Source organism: Camelus ferus, chromosome 6 (assembly GCF_009834535.1).
Source record: "Camelus ferus isolate YT-003-E chromosome 6, BCGSAC_Cfer_1.0, whole genome shotgun sequence".
Classification (NCBI taxonomy): domain Eukaryota; kingdom Metazoa; phylum Chordata; class Mammalia; order Artiodactyla; family Camelidae; genus Camelus; species Camelus ferus.
In genome coordinates, this window is record NC_045701.1 from 70490022 (window position 1) to 70516444 (window position 26423).

General features: G+C 37.0%; 1 protein-coding gene across 1 annotated transcript in view; it reads right to left on the reverse strand.

The window, feature by feature from the left end:
* TMED10 (transmembrane p24 trafficking protein 10) overlaps window positions 1–26423 on the reverse strand; it is a 35742-nt gene that overhangs the window by 3686 nt on the left and 5633 nt on the right. The window contains exons 2-4 of the mRNA XM_006184469.3: window positions 13297–13408; window positions 8542–8615; window positions 152–278 (exon numbers count right to left, since the gene is read on the reverse strand). Coding sequence (XP_006184531.1) covers window positions 152–278; window positions 8542–8615; window positions 13297–13408 — 313 coding nt within the window. The remainder of the gene's footprint in view (window positions 1–151; window positions 279–8541; window positions 8616–13296; window positions 13409–26423) is intronic.

Here is a 26423-nt window from a genome sequence, read left to right on the forward strand (position 1 = left end):
ACCTGTAGCAGCAACAATACTGAAGTAAGCAATTATCCTTCATACAACCCCCTTTGGCAAAACAGAAAAGGGCACACCAGAATTTAAAGTGTGGGGACTTGTCTCCTTCATGGTGCACTTACTGAGAAATAAGAGCCATCATTCCACTCACCATTGGTATCACGCATCTCTTCCTCTCGCTTCTTCATATAGGCGAAATCATTAACAATAGACTCTGAAAGGTCTTCTAGGCGTCGTAGCTCCACCTCCAAAGGTTTGAGCTTCTCAACTTTTGCAATCTGGAAAAGAAAGGAATTATAAACCCATTCCCTGAAAAAACTGTTCCAATCAAGAACACAAAGTAACAGAGGAGACTTTTAAAAAGTTTCACCAAGCTTAAAATCTCTTCTGCCATCATTCTAACTCATTTCAAAATTTGGGCATCTTCCCTTCCCTGTAACCCTTTATATGTTTCCATCTCACTTTTTTAATACTTTAATTTTGATTAAAACCTCCTTAGAAGCACTGTAATATGGTAGGCTATAAAAGATATACTATTTTCCCAAGATTTCAGACTTAATAAAGCACTTAACTTTGCCCTTCCACTTATGTCTAAGAAACAATATTATTAGAGTAAGTGTGAGAATCATAGTATTAGTCAAATGTGGTTTTAGAAGAAAACAACAAATTCCCAACAGGGACTGCACAGGAATGAGAGAGTATGTAAACCATAACAGCATTAAGATGATAAATCAAACCGCAAAATTGGAGAATTCTGATTTGCTCATTTAAATCCCACAACAGCTCTAAGGTTTGCTTCAAAGCTCTAGAGCACAGATGAATCCTAGGTCTGCTAAAGAAACAAAACAAAACAAAACAAAAAACAAAAAAGCTGCACTGTGTATTTTGTTTTTAATTACACAGCCAGTTATCAAAAGAAATCTCCAAAGACTTCCCTGTATGCTCAGTAATGAAGGGTGTGAGAAAGAAATAAACTATCTTCCTTTTCCAAACTAGACCACTGTGAAATCTCCAAGAGTATCTGATAACTAAAGTCATACATGACCAAAGCAAGGATTTCATTATTCTATTTGTTTTTATTATCAATCTTAGATTATGATTTACGTTTAAAATGGGGATATACCACCAGAGCTTTCCAGATATTAAAACTCATATACCAGCTGCTCTTATATTTTTTCCACAGAGAATTCTTTGAAAAAATGTATCTACATTTGCTTTTTTGCTCCCTATTTCCCATTCATTCTCTCTATGCACCTCCCTACTTTTTCTTCTCTTTTGTCCAGTTCACCTTCCCTGTTCTTTTTCTGTTAAATGTTAACAGCAGTTAATATGGGCTGAATGGGAACAGTTTAAGGGTGTTCTTATGTTCTCTCTGCTAAACTATATTCTTCACCAAATATATGAAGAACAAGATAAAGTTCTTTAAAATAAAATCAGAAGCTGTTATTAAGGTAGGGATGTAAAACTTGAGTTTATATTTATGGTACCTAAAATGTGGTGATGGATTTGTAATGATCTACCTAAGTTTTCTCTCACTGGATGTACATTTTCTTACGTTTGTAAAACGTTGGGTAGAGTTAATGGCATGACTGACAGGTGCAGAACAGAATAAAGCTAATTTGGTATAAGATTTACCAAATGGTTAGTTGTGTGTGTGTGTGTGTGTGTGTGTGTGTGTGTGTGTGTGTGTGTGTGTACACGTACTACTGATTTCATATAGAGCATATAGAGGGGCAGAGCAAAGAAATTCTCCAGGAAAAAGATACAGAAGATATATAATATAATAAGATGAACCATAGGCTGTTTAACATTTTCCCTTCTGGTGTGTACCTTCCCCTCCAAAGCTTCCTGAATGAGACAGCCTAAAGGCAATGGCATGATACATCTTTAGAGTTAAGTGATTTAAGGCTCCCTGAATAGAAACTTACAAAAGGAACTAGAAGTGAAACTATGGCTGTGCCTCTGCCAGCTGAAAATAGTATTTTAAAAAATTACTTTGAAGACAACTTCTAACTCCCCACTCCTTTTTTGGTTAAATGACAGTAGCCCAAAGGCCCAAAACCCAAAAAAGGATGAGAGAATTAAAATAAACTTGATACTGAGAATGGCCTTTGTAGATTATAGCCCAAAAAACCTGTTCCCAATCCTTTCCTTTCTGGTGTTTCATTTATTTTTTAGTTGTTCAAGAAACACATTAATATGTCCTCCTGCTGAAGAATTTAAATTATTCAGAAGCAAAGGGAACAAAAACAAAAGCCCCATCTTCATAGCTCCTTAATCCCCATATTCCTTCCCAGAGGTAACCTTGGTTGTGAACCTGGTGTATATCTTTTCAGACCTTGTTAGAAGGTACACACACTACTTATGCTTTTGTATGTGTAAAAATGATGCAGAAAAATATAATTAAAATAGTTATAAATATAATCATAATGTATATATTGTCCTATGGCTTCCTTTTTTTCATTTTCTTTCCAAAAACTTCAGTGATTGTAGATTCACCTCATTCTTATTAAATGCTGCATAGTATTCCATATGGCATACAGATCATTGTATACTTAATCATTCAATTCCTTAATCCCTTTTCTAGCATAGGTCCTACTCTAAATCTATACCTCTATTCATAACGTATCTTCCAAGTAGATTTCATTTCCTCAATGAAATAATTACTCTATGCTATCCTTAATTCAGTAAATTATTTTTAGACTTCTTGAGTGGGATGAAGGTCTCTTTCCCTAATAAAAAAATTCTTTACCCAAGAACTATCTCTATTCTTGATATTACTTTAAAATCTAGTAAACTTGAAGAACTGTCAAGAAACTAAAACACTGAACATCAACTTGCTGTTTCAACCATCTAACACATCATGGATACTTGGTGGTAAACAGCAAAAATAACAAATGAATCTATTTCTACATTTAATCTAAACCTAGAAATCAAAAGAAATGTAAAAAAGTTTTTAAAAAATATTTTTAAGACCCTAACAACAGTGCTTTTTTGAGTGCTTACTATGTGTGCAAGGCACCAAGATAAATTATGATCTCTGCTCCTAATAAGCTTACAGTCAGGTGGAGAGGCTCACATAAAAAGCTATAACCATAATATAAAGCATTATGTATTAACTTCTACAACAAAGGTACACATCAGAAGTGGAATGGAAAGAAAGTAGCATGAGATTAATTATAATTGGAAGGATAACGGAAAGCTTAACAGGGAGTGGGTGAATTGCATCTCACAAGTTGTGCAGGATTTTAAAAGATGAGAGAGACAGACATTTAAGGCTGAGGGGAACCTGTAAACCAACACACAGAGGGAGGAGAGTGTAGGCTCTGTTTGGGAGATCACAAGTAGTCCAGTTATAAATAGGCGCGCATGTGTGTGCATGCACACAATCATGTGTTAATACACACACGTGCTTGGGGATGGAGGGTGGGTGATGGTAAATATAAGGCTCAAAAGTTAGGCTGAAGCTAAATTGAGGAAGAAGATGAAAAAGGTAATGTAATGAATTAAACCTATTAGTATAAATCCAGAATGTGATACATATTGTATATCTTGTCATCTCACTTAATCCTCATAACCCTATATATAGAGTGAATATGATTATTCCTAAATTTCTCAGGTGGGAAACTAAGGCTCTAAGTATTAAAATTACTTGCCCAAGATCTCAGAGCTTCGTGGAGCTGGGATTGCAATCCAAGTCTGAGTTTATATTTTATTGTGTAAGTGTTTTTCTGGCTCAAAGGTGAAGTTAATGAGCTATATTAGGCTGCAAGGATCTGAGTAAGTTGTCCAGTTTATCAGTCAAACTTCCTAGTTTTCATACTGCTATTACTCTAATTTTTATAGACTAAGAGAGTAAAATTCAAAAACAAATTATCCTAAGTATCAGGTAGACCCTCTTCACTTGCCCAGGACTAAGCATTCAGCCAGTATCACTGAGCCAGTATCACAGAGTGAAAAAGCTAACAAGAAAAGCTCTATCAATATGCCCACTGACTGTTGTTCTGCTATTCTAAGCACCTGATTTAATGTTCAAAGTGTCTGTAAGAATGTGACATTATACATGCTTCATGAAGGCATGTCATTATTCTTCTAGTCTACTTTTATCTTCCTTGGTTGAAAGGATGACATGTGTTTTGTCAACAGTTCGATAAAAGCAAAGCCTATTTAACAATGTGTAACAAAGGTTCTCCACTAGGAGGTAGCATTCCCCTTGTAGGCTGCATTTAGGCACTAACCAACCAAAGAATATCAGAGCTACAAGAGACTTCATTTTACAAATGAGGAAAACTGACGATTCCGTAAAGTTACTCAGTTCTTTGGGTGGAAGACCAAGACTAGCAGAACCATGGTCTCTTGACTCCCTGCCCAGGGTTACCAAAGCATTTATTCAGCATCAAAACTGCAAAGCTCTGCTCTAAAACACCAGCAAAAAGGAATCCCTGACTTCCAAAAGCACACATACTCAGCGTATCCAAATCTTACCTATCTTTCTAGCATTAACCAGGATGCCTCCTTTAACCACCCCGTCCACACTGACTCCCTCTTCCCTAAAGCCCTACAATACTTAGACTGTGCCACACAATTAACATTCAATCAGACATTGTTCTATTCACATGATTTTGATTTTCATCTTTTTTCCCCATGCTAGTTTAGATCTTGAACTCAGCGGAATTAAAACGATGCACACTTTGTATAATCCCAAAAGCCTGATACATGGTACACACATGTAACTGACCCATTATGGCCATTCTAGTGCCTTCTTCAAAGGAGCCAACTTTCTCATAGTGGATATTAGGTGCTGCTGATCCCCTGAAGTCAGCAGTTCCTATACATTAACAGCATTCTGTACCTACTTTTACTCAGCATTCATTTTTCACAAGGCCCACTGCCTAGGAGAAAGTTCTATCACAGTATCTATTACCACAATATCTATCACTCTCATCTGCAGTGGTAGGTAGTGCTTGGAAAAGCTTTCCCTGCACATCTACAATACCTCCAAAATAACTGTAAAATTACTACTTCTTAAACCACATCCAAATCTTCCATTCCAATGATGATCTGAATCTATCAAGTTCAATTATATGTAATTGTACCAAGGAAAGGTGTTAGATCTGAAAAATTGCTTAAACACACATGTGAAACCAGCCTCTAGAGAATCACTAGATTCTTTTCCTTGGTGGAACATTAAGAAACTTGAGAGAAGCTTCTTGAGGTAAGCCAGATGCAGTCAAATTATTCTGTTATCTCCACAGCCTCTGCAAATTTTAGAAGCATAGCAACAAAAATGGAGACTATCCAGTCTAATATAATCAAGATAAAGAAGACAGACTTACACCCAAAGGCAAGGCAAGTCTACTTATGCGTGCGGGTATATGAATCACAGGCTTCTCCATAGAAGGTCAAAAGGTCAACAATGTGCCAAAGTAAGTCCAGATAATACTGCCAATCTTAGGGCTAAATGAATGAAATTTAGCAAGATCCTATTTACACTGCCATAGCCATCTGGCAGTTTCCAGAAAGGGAAGAAGCGAGATAAAATCTACTAAACTGATCACCTACGTGTCAGGTGCTTTACCCATGTTATTTCATTTAACTTATGTCAGGAAGGGGATTTGAGATCTAGTATGTAGAAGCAGAGTTCCTCCTTCCTGAGGGCATTCAGAGAAACAGAACCTTTGGAAAGTCTTCAGCTGTTACTCCAACAAAGGCAACTATGTTTTTGATGTATCTGTTGATAGCAAATGACAGACCAATAGAACTCCTAGGCAAAACAGGATTTTAGTTGTGGTGAAATGCTGATATTCACAGCAAGAAGGGACATACACAGCCCAAGAGTTAGAGGATATGTCAGACAGCTCCTTCTTGGGATAATTACCTTCATTCCCACAACTGTATGAACAGACAGTAAGTCCCTGCAAACAGCTGTTCTAGTTCAGACCACAAACTAAAAAGAGATGCACATATTGATTCTACAAAGATGCCATCCTCTGAGGGGCAAAAGATAGTGGTGAGAGGTCCTTAAAATAGAACAGAGGGAATCAAAAGTACTTCATTTCTGAGGCCATATGCATTCTGTCTCTTTAAAGAATTCAAACTACAAGACTATGCTTCTTTACAAAATGGCAACCATTCTGCCTTCCAAATACTATCACCTTACATTTATATCGTGTTTGCATAGCAATCCACATGCATTAACTAATCCTCCATAACAATTTAGCAGGTAGTGTGGTACTATGCCCAGCTATTAAAACACTGATTACTAACGAATTTTACAGGACCACATAGGGTTTCAGAATTAAGAAGTCCACAAGTGTGAGGGAGAGATACGTTAGATGTGAAAAAATTAAAGAAACGTGACATTTTCCTAAATCTAAAAACTGATGCTAAAGGGCCCCAAACTTCTGGAGATAAAGGCTTTCCACTGCCTCAAAACCTCTACCTATGCTTAGTGCTCTCTGGTAATTAACCAAGGAACAAGTGCTTCTATTATCCATGTTCTTGTCACAGTATTAGCCCGGAGACAACTAACAGCTGTTTTTGAGCAAGGTTCAAGGGAGCCTAGCCACAGACTGAGAAAAGGGCTGGTCTTTGGCCTGTGTCATAACCACTTCTCCTCCTCTGTCTCAGTCTGATCTGCTTTTTTGGTGGAAGGAGGGTAGGTCACCGAACAAAGTAGTGGGAGGAGTTTCTTGGTTAGGTAACAGAATTTAAGAGTTGTGTTGTAACCATGTGCGTAAAGAAAGGCTTAGGATGTGCCAGACTTTCGAAGCAGGAAGCAGGCAAAGGAAGCACTGTGGTTTCCTTTCTGCTAGGGATTCCCCTCTTGGGTTAAGTAAAAGGTCAGAAAAGATAAAGGCCCTTTCCCAGTGTCAACTAAGTCCAAGGACAATGGAAATTCCAGGAGGTATGGGGGTTCTAAAATGTTATACGACAGTGATGTCCACATCATTCTGTATGTAAACTCACAACAATACTATGTGTTTTAGAGAAGAACAAGCTGTGTCTAATGTCTAATCAAGTGTCCTGTCATTTAATATAGATTACCTAATGATGGCCATCATATTGGGGGCGGATTACAACAGGTAAAAATTCCACATAGTAGGAATTCAATGAATGCTTGCTTAGAGAATGGTCTAAGGCTGAGGATATAGCAGTAGTAATCCAAAACTGAAAATCATTTTACCTATTCTTCCACCTCCTAACAATAAAACATTTTTCTTAGTGTTTTATACCTTACAACAGCACTTTAACTTTATAATTAATTATAATTTAGATTCTTCTGAATCATAAAAGTTGAAAAGGATTTTCAACTTATTCCATCAAAAAGGCTCTTGCTTTATTTCTTTTAATTAAACTAGCCTGGAGACCGAAACAAGCAAATCAAAGTTTCTACCAGGAACTGTCTTCCATTCATGTTTGCATTGCTTGCTCCTGTTTATTGCCCATAAATAACTCAGTCTAGTTTTGTTCAGTTGAGCACATGAACTAGGGAAGAAGAGGAAAGACCTCAAGAGCTGCAATTACTGCAGTGCTCCTTCCTGCTGCAGGATCTGCCAGGCGCTTCCAGTCTTCTTCCATTTTAGGCTATTTCCCTGCCAAATTCTGACCAAAGATAGAACAACTTCTCCTTGTTCCATCATTCCTAGAAAATACCCTAAAATCATTTAAAACAACTTCCCTTTGTTTATGCAGTTTACATTCTTCAAAAGCCATTTACATCTCCCGTACCCCACCTCTTCTTCATGCCTTCAGCTATTGTCGTAAAAAGACTCTGATCTGGGTAAAAACACTCTTATCTTTCTGTAAAGATCAATCCTTCGGTCCTAAATAGTTTTGGTGGTTTTTCAAAGGTGCTCTTCATTTGAAGAACCATCTTGTGCTGACCTAGAGTCTCTCATAATAGAGAAAAAAAGGGCTCAGTCCCCCTTCCCCTTATTATGTGCACACCCCCACCTCCCTACCATCCAAATAAGTGTCAGTTTTTAATCTCTACAGTACTTCCTGTCAACAAAAACCTAGTCTCTTGCAGTTTCTTCCATCTTGCTCTCTTCCTGAAAAGTTTGAAATTATTTTAACTAAAAGCTACTCTTGCCTATTGTGTTTCTCAAAGACAGCACAGCACTGAATCCGTGCCCTAGCTATCTATGTAACGGTCAGTCTGCAAATAAAAGCCATAAGAATTAAAAGCAAATCATTTTTCTTAACCTTGAACATTAACATATAAATGAATTCCAGCTTTTAAAAATTATAAATATATATCTGGTCCCTGTCTCAAGAGAACTAATGGCATGTGCTTGAGTGTTTTATCACACCAATATTTTTATGGGACAGTTGGTCCAGTCATCTGGCTGACAGCACAGCCAGAATTATTGTTCAAGGCTGTTAACACAACTTTTTATATCAAGCTGGTTGTCACATGACTGCTGAGAAAACCACAGCCTTCTGGGCAAAGCACAGCCTGTTGGCCTGACTAGGTCACAGAAACCTCACAGAGCACGGCATGCTACTGCCTCCATTGGCTGTTAAATCAGGACATACCTCTTCATAATTTTTCGCCTCTACTCCATGCTTCATGTCTAGGATCACGAGTTGGTCAGGTATCCGCCCTGTTCCTGAGAAAGAAATCAAAGGATTCATTGTGAGAAATATTTAAAATTCCGGGAAATCACCCACCCACCCTCCCTCTCCCTAGCCTCAACCCTCTCAATAGAGGGAAATAGCCGCAACTCCTCCCCCTACTCAGCTGCAGAAAATTCCTGGCTCTGGCTAAAATCTCAAGCATTCCAGACAAAGCCTCTATCTGTATGGGGTGCCGGAAAGCAATGAGAACATGCTGCTGGCAAACATCTCTGAGGGAGCAGGACACAAGATACTGTAGCTAGTACTCCAGAGGGATAAAACAGGAGAAGAGAAAACACATAGGCTTATCGGATTAGGAAATACAACTCAAAAGTCAAAACAGTATACAACTGAGTGGCATATGGACCAGTAATAGGTAGTGGGCACCAACTCAGGCTGAAAAGGGACACTTCCACACCTGAAAAAGCTGCCCTGTGAAATTTTGAGAAAAGGATTATGGGTATACGCTAAACTTGAATTTACTTAATACAAATGTAAGTACTGAAAAGAACACAGGGTTTTTCTAATATTCCAGTTAATTTAAACATTTTGGTCAAAGTACACCCATTTCAATAGGTAAATAAAATGTTACAGGACTATTTCCATAAAGCCCTTAAAAGAAAAGAGCCCAAGAAGAAACTTAACAATAAGAATTCAATTCTCAGAGATACTTTTTTACACAGAAAAATGTCTACTTGGGATAGTAGGACCAACAGAGCAATGTTCTTATTAGAAAAAGTAATCTGATTCAGCTTGATCAAAAAGGAATCATCAAGTGGGAGAAAAGGAAAGATTCAAAAGAGCCCCAGAAAACTGATCAGTCCCTGGAATTCACCTGAGTACTTATAAAATTAAAAACTGCTGCATGAAATTAGGAGTTTTGGGAAACAGTGCCACTAAAGCATCTGGTGTTCCTGAGACCATAATAAGCTACAGAGAATGGTACTGTACCCTGAGAGACACTGGAAATTTTCTGAAATGGACTGAAGTCAATTCAATAAACACTCATTGGGAACTCACTGGGTGCTAGAACTGTGCTGGAGATAACAATCTCTGCCTTCAAAGAACTTGATGGGCATCAAGACGTAAATATGAATAAGTTACAGTGAAAATGCAAAGCAGTATGAAACTTTTAAGGAAAAAAAAAATAGTTCAGATAATTCCTGCTATGGAGCAAAAGTTAGAAGAGGGAAGAGATTAGTTTGAGGACAGACTTCACTCAAGAGGTAGCACCTGAAGGCAGACAGAGTATCCCAGGCAGAAGGCAACACATGAGTCAAGACTCAGATACTGAATGGAATATGGCACGTTTAAAACACAGTAAAGACGTTCTTTTGGATAGATTAGAAAGATCAATTTGAAAGTAATAAGACTGAATAGGAAGGATTAAGAAACCAAGACAAGTCATATATATCTTCCAAGCATTAAACCAATTTCCAAAACAAAACAAAACAAAATAAAAAGTGACACCTAGAGAGGTCTCTTCTCCCAAATCCAATATGCAGTCCTGATCACAGCATTGCCCAAAGGAGATTCAATGTGAATTTTTACTTCTACTTCATTTAAAAAGTTATGAAATCCAAGCAGCTCACAGCCCTACCTGGTCCAAATGATCAAGATATTCTTTTCCTAAAAGACTCTTCCCACTATCTCTGTTTGCCACAGCACAGCATTAGCATTATTCAAACACAAGCAAAACCACAAAACCACAGACTATCTGAGTCCAGACCATACGGTCTCTTGCATAGAACAGCCAAACCTATCCCCACAGCTGACATCATGGCTCTAAAGGGTCTCCTCTGTAAAAAGACCCTTCAGTAATTTCTCTCTGCAACTGCCTGGCAAACAGACAATCTTAAAAAGTGCGCCAACGACTACAAAGTATCAGGTCTCCAACAGAATAAACAGAGAACACTCATGAAACTAGAAACTGAGTGCTGACCATAATATGCGTGTACAGACATTTATACATGTATATACACACACACATTTTTTATTTAATTTTTTTTAATGGAGGTACTGGGGATTGAACGCAGGACCTTGTGCTTGCTAAGCAGGCACTCTACCACTAAGCTATACCCTCCCTGCTGCACACACACATTTTTAAATAAGTTCCTAGGCATATATATACATAAGCATATTAAAAAACTCAGAACAAAGATAATCTCTGCTTCAAAGAGTTCAAAATTGGGAATGTAAGATACACATGAGACATTTAAACACGAGGCTGTATGTGCTATATATATATATATATAAATACCTAAATAAATAATCCAATCAGTAAGTGATGACACTATTTAGAGGATGCCACAGTGACCTCTGTTCTATTTCTGAGACATGCTCAGCATCTCAAGGTGTTTACTTTTTCTCCAAAGCCCTCATTACCATCTGACTTATATTTGTCTACTGTCTGTTCACTCCAATGAAAATATAAGTGCCACTGACAACTGACTTGTTTTATTCACTGCTATATCCCCAACACCTAGAACAGTGTTGGATGAATCAATCAATTGATTGAGATACTGAGCAGATCATAATGGTTGAGGCCCGTACAATACAAAAACTAAAAGTTAACTCATGTTTTATGGGAAGAGAACATTCTAGCAAATGAATTAATGTGACATGTTTAGAGGGCAGAGCAAACCAGAATGGCTAGGGTCTGATGAGCAGTGGAAGATAAGGTTGGTATGGAGCAAGAACATAATGACTATTAAATGCCATGATGCCTAAAATCCTGTCCAGCTTGAAAATTCTATGATTCTGCGTTTCATTCTATAGAACAGAAACATAACTGCCACTACAAAGAAGGGAAAGCTTCTGAAAGAGGACTGACATGATGAAAGATGTGTTTCAGAAGACAAATCTGGTAGCAGTTGGATATATTAAAAGCTGGGATATCAGTTAGAAAGCTAATGACATAATCCATGACTTAAAAGATTAGAGTTCAAGATTTGTGTGGTGACAATACAGAAGTTACTTTGAAAGAAGTATCAGCCTAACTTGATGATAGACTGGAAAAGACAAAAATACATAATTTCAAAAATGTAAGCCCAAGTATGGGAAGGATGGTGGTAATACTGATGAGTAAAAGGAACTAATTTGAAAGGAAAGGTTATGGCCGCAGTCTAAGACATCCTAGTTTTGAGGTAAGAATGGCACAACCAAGTGGAAATGTTTGGAATACTGTTGAGACATCCTGGAACCAGCAGCGGTGGGGGCAGAGAGAAGGGTATCAGTTATGAAATCACTATTAAAATCCTTTAGTTTTCTTTTTGTGTGTGTGCAGTTTTTTTTTTGGGGGGGGGCGGGAATTAGGTTATTTATTTATTCTCAGAGGAGGTACTGGGGATTGAACCCAGGACCTTGTGCATGCTAAGTGTGCACTCTACCACTTGAGCTATACCCTCTCCCCTAATTTTCTGTTCTTAATCTATTATTCCATTTACTTTAGGTGAACTCCCTCAGCTTTTAGGCTAAAGTGACCCACTTAAGATAAAGGCAGTCAATTCTTGATTAACTGTCAAAAGCAGCTAGTTCGTCTATTATTTCTGGGAATCTATTCGTACTGTTGGCAAAGGTGTTTGCTCTTCTTTTAGGATCATATATTCTGAATATATTCTATATATTCTATAAATCTAAAATTGCCAGGAGTCTTTTTGCTACCATACAGAGAAAGCTTGAAAATAAAGTCAAATGGAGGCAAAAAACAAACAAACAAACAAACAAACAAACAAACAAACAAAAAGCACTAAAAATGAGGTAAGGTTCTATTGATACTGATAAAAAAATCCAAGATCCAAACAAGTTTATATTGTATAGCACAGAGAACTATATTTAGTATCTTGTAGTAACCTATAATGAAAAAGAATACAAAAACGAATATATGTATATATGTGTATGACTGAAACATTATGCTGTACACCAGAAATTGACACAACATTGTAAACTGACTATACTTCAATTAAAAAAAACAAAAACAAAAACCCAAGATGTAGGGGTGCCTGAAGTCAGCGCTACACTGTAGACTTCCTGATTCAGAGAGTCAACGTGGTCTTCTTCTTCCGCTTTAAGCCAATTTGACTTATGTTTTTGCATCTTGCAATCCCTAAGGGTCCCAAGTAATATAACATGTATGAATGTATACAGCTTTTAGAGTCTCATGTCCCTGAAGCTGAAGAATAGGTATTGAAAAGCCATCTGCTTTTCACCCACCACTGAGCACAGAAGCCATCAGGTAATCAGCCTAAAAGTTACTATGGGCTCCTGGCCTTGAGATGCACAGAAGAAACCATAGCAAGATGCAAGGGCTAGGCAACAGCAAGTGCCCTGGAGATCAAAACTGCTTCTGACTTTGCCATATATTATTTGTCAGACAGACCCTATTTCTAATCCCTTAAAAAACATGTCACTAGCATATAAATGCACTATTTTCTAGCATCTATACCAAATTCAACTCTATCATTTAAGCTAAGTATATCACAGCATTCAAGAAATGCCTGCTCCTGCACATGAAGAACAACTTCACCGATCAGCCAGCCTTCACTTATATGTGCGTGCACCCCAGCAAAGGTAGTTTTCACTTCCTCTTCCTGTCCAGCCCAAGAGAGAAAATTCATGCTCTAGCTTGCTTAGATGAAGATGCTTAACTCAGGGAAAACATTCTGATTTACTTACCCTTGCTCTCAAAACACACTTCGAACATGTCATCATCCTCAGTGGTAAAGGCAAATTTTCCCTTGGTTGCATCCTCCTTGGAGTACAGAATATGGCCAGCAGAATCTGTGATCTAAAATTAGAAAGTAAGTAAGAATAGGCAGCAAATAATACTCAGGAAGAGAATTTATAGAAACTGGAGAAGTTGAAAGAAACACTGTCTATAAAGGACAGTTTACATTTCTTATTATGATGACTATAGTCCAACTATTCCCAAAGACAGGAAATGGATTAGAAGTGAAACCCAAACACAGCAAATTTCATACATTCAAACAGCCCATCCACACCGCAGGCTAGAATCTATTACTGCTATAAAATGCCTCACCATATCAAAAAGTTGATATAAAGTGGTTTATTAGGAAAAGTTCACTTCATAGAATGTACACCAGTATCATTCCCTGGAAAGGGACATGTCACAAAAATAGAAGTGGACAAATACCAAAAGAATATATGACAAAAAGGAGAAAAATATATAAGAACATATTTCTTGTGTAAAACAAATCTTGATGTGATAAGAATACACTTCTTGTGTAAAACAAATCTTGATGAGGTGGAGAGTGGAAATGGGACACCTGATACCAGGAGAGAAGGAAAAGAAGGCATGCATAGAGAAAAAAATTTGGGAGATCTATTCCTGCAAACTGCATTTAATTATGTCAATGGCTATGTGGGGGTGGGGGAGGCAGGGTGGGTAAACAAGTAGTTTCTCCTAAAAAAGCCATCCTTGACTTCCAGAAATGATAATTCCTTTCCTCTAGGTTGTTGCCTTTAGTTCTCCAAACTCATAAACTTCTCCACTCATTGAGAATGGCCTGTAAGCACAGATGAAGTGCACATACTGCTAAGTGAACAATCACATATAAAAGCAAGGACATAGTACAATAATAAGACAGACTGGATCTCAGGCTTCTTTTCTGTCTTAGTAGAAGACACATTTCATTATCTAATACAGAAAGCTACTTGCAAAGTGGAACACAAAAGTAGTGAATTCATTGTATTAAACTGGATATTCTAATGCTGTGACTCAATTTTAAGTCAGATTTTAAATACAAAAACTGAGTAGCATACATATAAGCTTACATATTTAAAGCACTTCAATAACACTAGTTACTTTTTGACTAGTGAGATTTCTTTATACTTTTTTTTTCTATAGATGTATGTATCATGATTAGAACAAAATTACTTTAGTTTAAGGAAAAAAACATAATAACAAAAGAATAGTTACCACTGCTAGACAAAATTGAAACAATGGGTTAATAAAAAAGGCTTTATGGCATATCTTCTAAATTCCCTAAGAATAACAGCAGTAATATTAATCAAGTATCTTCTTCCATGAATGATGCTGATCATTCATTAACTTGTCAAGCATTTATGATGCCTGGGAGAAAATGTATGCCTAGAGGCAGGCACAAGTGCCATGGGATTATAGGGGGTCAGAGTGTGTCGTAGAGGAAGTGACACATGAACTAAGTTCTGAAGAATGAGCTGCAATCAAGGGAAGAAAAGGGGTAAAGCCACTCACAGTAGAAGAGATGGCAGCTATGAAGGTCTGGGTTCAGAAAAGGAAAACAAAACAAAAACATGGTATCATCATAAAACTAAGCAGATAATATTTATTAAGCACTTACTAAGTGTTGAGTACTTTGCCAAGAGCTTTATATGCATTTTTAATTTAATCCTCACTATAACCCTTTAGGTAAGAACTATTATTGCTCCTATGATCCATAGGAGGAAACTGAGGCACAGAGAGGTTAAGTGGTTAGAGAGATACTGGCCAGATCATGTAGAACTACAACAACATGCTAATGAGTTTATTCGTACAAAGTGGAAAGGCAATTAAGAATTTGAAACAAGAAAAATGATGTGATTCAATTTGCAATTTAGAAAGATGAATCTGATAATACTGTGAAGACAGACTCAAGAGGGACAATAACAGAGATAAGAAGATGGGTTAGGCCACTATTCCAGAAATCCAGGTTAGAAATGACGAAGGCTTTGGGTATGGAGAGAAGGGGCCAGATTTGAGGAATGTTTAAAAGGGAGAGCTCACCTACAGGACAAGACCAAAGATTGAATGCCCACAAGAATAGAGCAAGTAGCATAACTGCGTCTAATTGGCCAGTACAAGTCCACAGGGTGTGGGAACAATGTGGCAAACTGGAGAAGACAGGCCTGTCAAGGGAGAAACTGATTACTACCATGGCATGCCAGGTTGGTTTTAGATCATCCAATTTTCCAAAAGAACCTAAATGTTTTAACTTTTATTTGAAATCTCCTAGTTTTTAAATCCTCACAACCAATCCCAACATTTGAAAAAACTATCTCCAGGCCAAACAAAAGATGTCTACAGAACCAACTTCTTCTGAGCCACCAGTATCTGACCTCTGCATAGGACAGGAAGAAAGTTGACTAAAATCACATAAACCAACTGCTGGGCAGCACTGAGGGCTCAGCTGAGATCAGGGACCAGGATCTGGCAGCTAGATGAGATCAGGCCACATCTAGCTGCCAGAATGCAGGAGCAAAGACAAGTATTAAGTGATTTAGGTCTGGGATTCTGCAACTGAGTGGTTTGGAAGGATAAGGGGATTAAGGAATTAAGTTATAAACTTAACCTACACAGTCTTTAATCCTCACAACAACCCCAGGGAGGCCAGTCTTATTATCCCCATTTTATTGATGCAGATGCTTAGTAACTTGCTCATTATCACAGAGTCAGTAAACTGTGTATATAGACTTCAAGATAGGGTCTAAAACCTATGCTCTTTCCACATTCCACGTTGCCTCCCCACAAAAGGAATGGTTGAAAGAAGTGGAACGCACAGAAGCCAAGAAAGACTAACAGAATCTGATAGATTCTGTGGGTCAGTGCATGTCAGAGAGCCTGAGCATCCTCCTGAGCAGGACATAGTACTGTTCAGTCTGCAACCTCTACCTGAGAGGGATTTGCAGGCAGCCACAAGGTAGACTCCTTAAAGTCAGCAATAAATAAATAATCTGCACAGGAATATTTAGCCCTGAAGATTCCTAAAGGCCTTTTGTTCATGGGATACTTTTCCTGAATTATCAACTAAAAGAAAAAGCAAATTTTATCAAAAGCTTTTTCTGCAGCTATTGAGATGATCGTATGGTTTTTATTCTTCAATTTGTTAATGTGGTATCACACTGACTGATTTGTGGATATTGAAAAATCCTTGCATGCCTGGAATAAATCCCACTTGATCATGGTGTATGATCTTTTTAATATATTGTCAGAGTAGATCTGCTAGTATTTTGTTGAGGATTTCTGCATTTATGTTCATCAGTGATACTGGCCTATAATTTTCTTTTTTTTTTTTTTTGTTAATATCTGCCTGGTTTTGGTATCATGGTGATGGTGGTCTCAAAGAATGAGTTAGGAAGTGTTCTTTCCTCTGCAATTTTTGGGAATAGTTCCAGAAGGGCAGGTGTCAGCTCTTCTCTAAATGTTTGGTAGAATTCACCTGTAAAGACATCTGGTCCTAGACTTTTGTTTGCTGGGAGTTTTAAAATTACTGATTCAATTTCAGTACTGGTAATCAGTCTGCTCATATTTTCTATTTCTTCCTGGTTCAGTCTTGGGAGATTGTACCTAAGAATTTGTCCATTTCTTCTATATTGTCCATTTTATTGGAGTATAGGTGCTTGTAGTAGTCTCTTATGGTCCTTTGTATTTCTGTGGTGTCAGTTGTAACTTCTTTTTCATTTCTGATTTTAAGGATTTGGGCCCTCTCCCATTTTTCTTGATGAGTCTGGCTAAAGTTTATTTATTTTATTTATCTTTTCAAAGAACTATCTTTGAGTTTCAATCAATGAAACTTAAAGTCTCCTCTATTTCATTTATTCTGCTCTGAACTTTATTATTTCTTTCCTCTACTAACTTTGGGTTTTGTTTGTTCTACTTTCCCTAGGTGCTTTAGGCATAAGGTTAAATTGTTTATTGAGGTTTTTTTTTTTATTTCCTGAGGGAAGCCTTTATCATAAATTCCCTCTTAGAACTGTTTCTGCTGTGTCCCATAGGTTTTGTTGGGCAAGGGGTTTGTCTTTTTAAAATTGAAGTATAGTTGGTTTACAACATTGCATTAATTCCTGGTGAATAGCATAGTGTTTCAGTTATACATATATATTCCTTTTCATATTATTTTTCATTATAGCTTAGTACAAGATATTGGACAGCAAGTTCCTGTGCTGAACAGTAGAACCTCGTTGTTTATCTATTTTATATATAGTAGTTAGTATCTGCAAATCCTGAATCCCATAGGTTTTAGATCGTTATGTTTTCATTTTCATCTGTCTCTATGTATTTTTTGATTTCCCCTTTGATTTCTTCAGTGATCCATTGGTTGCTTAACAGCATATTGTTTAGCCTCTACATGTTTGTGTTTTTTGCAGTTTTTTTTCTTGTAGTTGATTTCTAGCTTCATAGTGTTGTGGTCGAAAAAAATGCTTGATATGATTTTGTTTTCTTATATTTACCAAGGCTTGCTTTGTGGTCCAGCATGTGATCTATCCTGGAGAATGTTCTATGTGCACTTGAATATGTAATCTGCTGCTTTCAGACAGAATGCTCTTTAAGTATCAATTAAGTCCATCAGCTGTAATGTGTCATTTAAGGCCTGTGTTTCCTTACTGATCTTCTGTCTGGATGACCTGTCCATTGATGTAAGTGGGGTGTTGAAGTCCCCCACTGTATTTGTGCTACTGTCAATTTCACCTTTTATGTCTGTTAACATTCGCCTTATATATTGAGGTGCTCCTATGTTGGGTACATGTATATTTACAACTTATATCTTCTTGATATAGCTTTTGATAAAATTCAACATTCATTTATGATAAAAACTCTTCAGAAAGTGGGCACAGAGGGAACATATCTCAGCATAATAAAGGCCATATACGACAAACCCACAGCTAACATCATATGCCATGGTGAAAAGCTGAAAGCATGTCCTCTAAGATCAGGAACAAGGCAAGGATGCCAACTCTCACCACTTTTATTCAATATAGTTTTGGAAATCCTAGCCACAGCAATAAGAGAAGAAAAGGAAACAAAAGGAATCCAAATTGGAAAAGAAGAAGTAAAACTGTCACTATTTGCAGAAGACACAATGCTATACATGGAAAATCCTAAAGATGCTACCAGAAAACTACTAGAGTTCATCAATTAATTTGGTAAAGTTACTGGATACAAAATTAATATACAGAAATCTGTTGAATTTCTATATGCTAACAATGAAATATCAGGTAGAGAAACTAAGGAAATAATTTCATTTACCATCACATAAAAAAGAATAAAATATTTCGGAATAAATCTACTTTAGGAGGCAAAAGACCTGTACTCTGAAAACTATAAGATGCTGATGAAAGAAACTGAAGGAAAGATACACTTTCTTGGATTGGAAGAATCAGCATTGTTAAAATGATCATACTGCCCAAGGCAAACTACAGATTCAGTGTAATCCCTATCAAATTACCAATGGCATTTTTCACAGAACAAAGTATTTTAAAATTTGTATGAAAACACAATATCCCAAATAGCAAAAACAATCTTGTGAAAGAAGAACAGAGCAAAGAACAGAGCTGGAAGAATCACACTCCCTGACTTCAGACTATACTACAAAGCTATAGTAATCAAGACAGTATGGTACTGGCACAAAAACAGACATACAGATCAATGGAACAGGATAGAAAGCCCAGAAATAAACCCACACACTTATGGTTAATTAATCTATGACAAAGGAGGCAAGAATATACAAAGGAGAAAAGACAAGTCTCTTCAATAAGTGGTGCTGGGAAAGCTGGAAAGCTGCATGTAAAAAGAATGAAATTAGAATATTCTCAAACACTATATAAAAAAATAAATTCAAAATGGATTAAAGAACTAAATATATGACTGGATACTATAAAATTCCTTGAAGAAAATAGGACGAACACTCTTTGACATAAATCACAGCAAAATTTTCTCGGCTCTGTCTCCTAAGTAATGGAAATAAAAACAAAAACAAACAAATGAGACCTAATTATACTTAAAAGCTTTTACACAGTGAAGAAAACCAGAAACAAAATGAAAAGACAACTTATGGAATGGGAAGAAATATTTGCAAATGATGTGACCAAGAAGGGATTTCCAAAATATACAAACAGCTCATACAGCTCAATATCCAAAAAACAAACGAACCAACAGAAAAATGGGCAGAAGATCTAAATAGACAATTCTCCAAAGACATATAGATGGCCAGCAGGCACATGAAAAGATGCTTAACATCACTAATTATTAGAAAAATGCAAATCAAAACTACAATGAGGTATCACCTCATATCAGTCAGAACAGCCATCATCAAAAAGTCAACAAATAATAAATGCTAGAAAGGGTGTGGGGAAAGGGGAACCCTCCTACACTATTGGTGGAAATGTAATTTGGTGCATGGAGAACAGTATAGAGGTTCCTTTAAAAACTGAAAATAGAGTTACTACACTCCTGGGCATATATCCAGAGAAAATTCTAATTCAAAAAGACACATGCACCCCAATGTTCACAGCAGCACTATTTACAATAGCCAAGACATGGAAGCAACCTAAATGCCCATCGACAGATAAACAGATAAAGACGACATGTACACACATATATACACACAGACACACACACACAATAGAATACTCCTCAGCCATGAAAAGAATGAAATAATGCCATTTGTAGTAACGTGGATGGACCTAGAGATTATCATACTAAGTGAAGTAAGTCAGAAAAAGAAAGACAAATACATAATATCATTTGTATCTGGAATCTAAAAAAGTGACACAAATGAACTTATTTATAAAACAGAAACAGACTCATAGACATATAAAACAAACTTATGGTTACCAAAGGGGAAATGGGGGAGGAAGGGATAAATTAGGAGCTTGGGATTTACAGATACAAACTACTACATATAAAATAGATAAACAACAAGGACCTATTGTATAGCACAGGGAAGTATATTCAGTATCATATGATAACCCATAATGGAAAAGAATTATATATATAATATATACATTATATAACTGAATCACTTTGCTATACACCTGAAACTAACACAACATTGTAAATCAACTATACTTCAATTTTAAAAAGTTAAAAAAAAGAAAAAAAAAAAAGAAAATGAGGAAACATTGTTAATACAGAAAAAAAAAAAAAAGAAGAAGAAGAAGAAGAAAGAAAAAGTGAAACAAAGTACTACTTTAGAATCTTGGATACACATGTATTATGGCAAAAAGTTCTGGGAACTAATTAAATCCCAAATGTGTAGTCACCAGAGTGGTGCCATCCTTCCTTTCTTCAGAACCTGTTCACCATCTGATACTCACACTTCCCCACTCTCTAGCCCCCAAGAACACAATTACAATTACTAAGAGCAAAGAGGATATTCAAAAAGACAAGACTGCAGGAATAACATATTTCCACATTCCAAGCTGATCTAAAAACTCTAATTTCGATTTGGCTCCTATGAATAAAGTTACAGAAAATGTAGAACTTCTCCAAGGCATAACTGGATAAAAATAAGCCTCCAGATTTGCTCATTGTACAGTTTAATTCTTAAGGGAGAAGGATGGGATTACCGGTGGCTAGAAATGTTTAAATGTAAATGAAACCAGTAAAGGACAGCAGGAAATAAGCATCAAGGGTACAGCACTGAACAGTCATCCCAGATGTCATCATGCCCAAGGTCAGGCAAGGAAAAGGCCAGGTCAGTGGCCGAGGACAAACGACCCAGCTTAATCAGGCACAAGTTTGCCCAACCATCTTATTTCCTAGAAGAATAGCTTATTGATCTCTTTGTATTCTCCTAAGATATTAAAAGGCTGATTAAAAATTATTTATTTAAGGACAGGAGGCCTCTCTAGATGATAGGAACCTAGATACAAGTCAGAAAACTCTTGGCATTGGCAAAAATCCTTCATCGAGTATTTTGCAAAATGAATTAAGAAGTCTGCCATGTTCTTCTGAAAGACTTGGATAAATTCCGCACCTCCAACTGGTATTCAGAAAGGGTGAAAATTATTTATTGTTCTCCTTTACATTTCACTAAGGAACTACGCATGGTAGAACCAGTTGCATTGTTGGTTCTGATACCTGAAAATGTATTAAAGTGAAAATGTATTAAAGATTCATTTTAGGGCAAAGACTTAAATGCTTTACAAGAGGCTGAGGCAAAGCAACTATCACTGCCTGTACGTTTTATCAGCATGAAATTTATCTTCTAGAAATAGTGTGTGATAATGATCACAATTTCCTCAATGCCTCCACATTTCTATAATCTCTGTGACCTTCAGTTGACACAACTATATAAGGGTATCTATCCAGATATTTGGAAATCCAGGCAGGCAACTTGACAACTTAACCTTCATGTCAGGCTCTTATACAGTGTTGGGCATTCTAAGTGACCCTAGAGTTTTTCTGAACATCTGTAGGGTTCCATGTAGTTTATAACTTTGCAGCTATTTAGGAGCCAATTGATCTTAAGAGAGAAAAAAAAAAAACCCAAAAAACCACATGTCCTAACCCCAGCATAATCACATAAATCAGCAGGTAGCTAAAATTAGGGAATAGAAAACTAGGCCAATCTCAGTGACTAGCCAGAGCTGACAAAGTCTAATAGGCTGAAATGATGGTTTTAAATTTCTTTAATTAAAATGCTCTGATTACAGATCACCTTAAAAGGTCATCTGGTTTCTCAAAAACTGAGATTCTATTTTTTCTTCTTAAATTCTACTAGAGAATTACCATGGTAATACGATAAATAACTGCCACTTTTACCTACTATAACAGCAGACACTTAAAGGATCCCTTTCTTCCCTTTAACAATAAAAAACACTTATAAAATATACTATGAAGTTCTTAATTAAACAAAAGTAACATCAAGCCATAAAATCCTCCCTAATGACATCAAGGAATGGGAAGTAATAAAGATCTATTTCTAGATAACACCTTCTGAAGAAAAGCAAATCAAAGCTCACAACTTATAAAGTAGGGGGGGAAGTGTTAATTGTATATGCACAGTAGCTGATGTCAAGAATATGTGAATACTCACACTGGAACCACCAAATAAGGGAGAATACAGATCCACTGGGAAAGCAAGACTCATTTAGAATTGGATTTTCTTGGACCATTCCAGGCAGTGGCCAGAAAACAGGTTCTTGAGCAGGTCCTGCTCCCGAAGGCTGCCCCTCTTTCTTTATCCAACATTCAAGATAATAAATACCCTGCCTACTTCAGAAGGATCTTTAAGTAGCTTAGGCCCAAACACAAAGCAAATAAAGCAATTAGGAATTAAAGAACAGAATTCAACTGGAGGAAGAAACAAACAGGCACTATCGAGAACCTGAACTGACCAAATGATATCTGTACAATAAATCTGGCTCTCAGTTTTCTGGAAGCCAAGATTAAAAGAGAAACAAGTTGGGTTACATATTATTTTTCTGATAAATGCTCACAAATTTATCTTCAGAGATAATTTTCCTGGAACTAAACAAGAAGAACAACTTATCTAGAAGGTCCTTGTAAAAAGACTATGACCAATATTAGACTCTCTGTTTTGAACCATGGCCTTGCTAAGGATAAAAACACAGTTCAAATGGATGATTTTAGTGACCCTCCTTAATGATCTGTCTGACCTAATGCAGAGGTGGGACCTGAAGGAACTAAATGAATGCTCCCATGCCCAGGGATTCTGCCCATTAACACACCACTTTTCTCCCCATCCTAGCTCCTCTTGCTGCTCAGGGAATTCTTAACCTTACTCTAAAGTTGCAAGAAGGCTGGGACTACTTTTGGCCACTTGCTATTACTACAAATGTGTTTAATAAAAATAAAAGTGCTGGGGGAAAAAATGTCTTAAAAAAATACTATCCACCCAGATCTTGGTTTCTAATATTATTCTCCAATAAAAGGAACCAGGGCCCCTTGATTAAAAGGCTGATCCCAAGACTGGAGCAAGAAATATACAACATAAGCGTGGAGCATCTTGTAGTGTCAGAAAGTAAAGAAGCACTCAAAAACAAAACAAAACAAAAAAACAAGAACAGGGATATGTCAAAAAGCCACAAAAGCTAAATGAAAGAGCTTCCAAAAGCCAAAGCTAAAACAATTTGAGCAAAAAAATAAAGTGGGATTGTAATCCAAAGTATAAAATAAATATCCATGAATCCACACTGATATAAATGATATAAACGGGGGAGAAGAGACAAATCTACTTGTGCAGAAGACTCTAATTTATGTGGAGACAGCACACTCAAGGAGGTTGAGCATAACTTCCCACTCCTTAAGAGTGGGTTGTACACAGTAACTTCCTTCCAACAGCAGAATAGAAAGGGGAAAAAAAGTTTTTTGAGGGGTGGGTATAGCTCTGGTAGAGTGCATGCTTAGCATGCACAAGGTCCTGGGTTCAAGTCCTAGTACCTCTATAAAAAAAAAAAAATTCCTACTCTTAAAAAAAAACCCCCAAAACAGTAACCTTACAGTGGAGAATACCTGACACACTACCTCAGCCAGATGAAGGGATACAAAATGCCAGGTATTCGATGAAACATTTTAGCTGCTAACAAGGGACAGTAAGAAATACCAGATGATTTCAGCATTTCCTGTGTATGTTTTACCCTGTAAGTAATAAACTACATGAAGGACCCAACAACATTAGTTGTAGGGGGAGGGCAAGAAGACTGCGGGTCTGTACACTTCATTTGGTAAGCATTCAGAATGAATCTTAGACTGCAGGGTCTATTACTTTAAGATATAAAAATAATTAGAACACCAACTCATTGAAGATGCTGTAGTTTTAGACTAGAAAAAAATAGTATTAGAAATATTTTCAAAAGGCCACTGTTCTCAAACACGAAGAACACAGACAACTCGGATAGCCTAGAAGCTATATTTAATGGGCCTAAAACAAATTTACCCTGATCGTTCAAACAAGAGCAAATATCAAGTCAGCCAACTGCATCCCTGAAATCAAAGGATCACACCTAGATTTTACCCAGAACAAAGTTAAACTTAGCAGGATTTAGCAACACTGAATTCTTTCAAATTTCCAACACAATTCAGCATAGCATAGCACAGAAGTGCTGTTTAAGGAGGCTTGTAGAAGTGTGGAAAACTAGAAATGGAAAATTTCCAGGCACTGATCTCATAATGGCTAGATGCTCTCTTCCTGCTTCTATCAGCATTTGCCACGTTAACTCAGCATAGGCAGTACGTCACACTTGACTAGGGGGTAGGAGTAGGGGGAGTTGGGGGAGGAGAAAACTGGAGAACGAGGGGAAGGGAGGGAGGGGAATGAGAAGGAAAGACCAGTTGCTGCCCTAACAATACAACTGCGGGGGTGAAGCCAGATCAAATGTTTTTTTTCATACTGTTTCAAAGTTATTTACGGTAAAAACCTCCAGCGTGACCCTTTTAGGCACAAACAAAGCCTTGTTCTTTCTTAACAACTAGTCCCTTGATTTCCCACACGTTATGTTGAACAATGAGGTTGGGAGCACAGGATAAAGCAGATGACATCAACCTCCCTCAACTCGGAGGCTTGTTTGGGAGCCCAAATTCTGGTCTGTGGCCAGCTAGCTATTTCACAGAGGGCTCTACTGTCCAGGCTGCCAAGCTGCGTATGCATTTGGGGGCCACGGCTAAGGATCAACCACCAGTCAGTAATTCACACAAGAAATAGCACAGAAGTCACTGCACCCAACTAGATTACCTTTATAAGTCTGTCCCTTTTCCTAGAAACTAGACTCAGTCTTCAGAAGTCATCATAGAGATACGGAATAGCAACTTAAATTTTAAGCAGCCCCCTTCTCTCGATCAGTTCAAACAAAACAGAAAAGGCTGTGGACAACTGTTGAACAAGGGGGATTTAAATGAGATAACATACTGTTTAACTTTTATGAAGAAGGAAACATGGTCAGGCTTTAATTTAAAGCTAGAAATTTGTAATATAATACAAAAATAAACTAGATTTTAATGCTATTAAATTTTAACATACCAATTAGCCTGCACTAAACCATCTATTTACTGACCTGTTTCTAACCCACTGGACAACAGTCACATAAAATGTAAATTTGAAAAAGACATTTCCTTCCTCACGGAAAAAGATCAGCCCCCAGTATAGACAACAGTAAAGCTAAAGTATAACTACTCCAAATAAAACTGATCAGAACTATAGTATAGACACACACACACACACACACACACACACACACACACACACACACACAATCTTTTCATACAGCTTTTAGTGTGAAAAGAAAGTTATAAGCCAATGGTTTCCCAACTGCCAAGATGCTTCTTGATAATTTGGGGCTTAAATTGTGATAGGCCTATGACTCAAGGCTGAACTCTTCAAATGATCTGTCTAGCTTTCTCATCTGTAAGCTAGTTGGGAAAGACTGGGACCATAACTGAGTGTAACATCAAAATTCTTAAAAATCTCATTTAGCAAAATGGATTAATAATTAGCAACAGCACTCTTGAAAAATGACAATGGGAAAAAAAAAAAGGTTAGACCAATTAGATTATTTGGAAGAGGCTAAAACAGGATAAGTGACTTCAATTATTACCATCAGGCTTTTCTTTCCTTTCTGGTGATGATTATGACATCTCTTCACAACTGCTTTTTATCTCCCTGTAATGTACGTCCAAAGTATAAATCACCTGTAGGCAATAACTCTTCTCATCTCCTAAAATTACTTCATTGTCCAATTTTCACTATTAACAAACATTCTAAATAAATGGTACTGGAGCCTACTGAACTACTACAGTATCATCTTTATGAAAATGTGGTTTTCAATTCAAAGATTCTGGGTTGCTACAACAGGCTTTTACTATGGACGTGAAGTAATGAGGAAACTTCCATATTCACTATGAATGATGAGTTGATACTTCCTGCTTCAATTCTGTGCAGTTGTCTTTAAATCTGAAACTATTTAGCTTAATTTAGCCTCATTCTGGGAAATGAGTAAGGGAGGGATAACCTCAATAGGAAATCTCAACACAAAACAAACCCCAATATATGACTGAAGGAGAAAGTTCCCACCATAATTTTAAC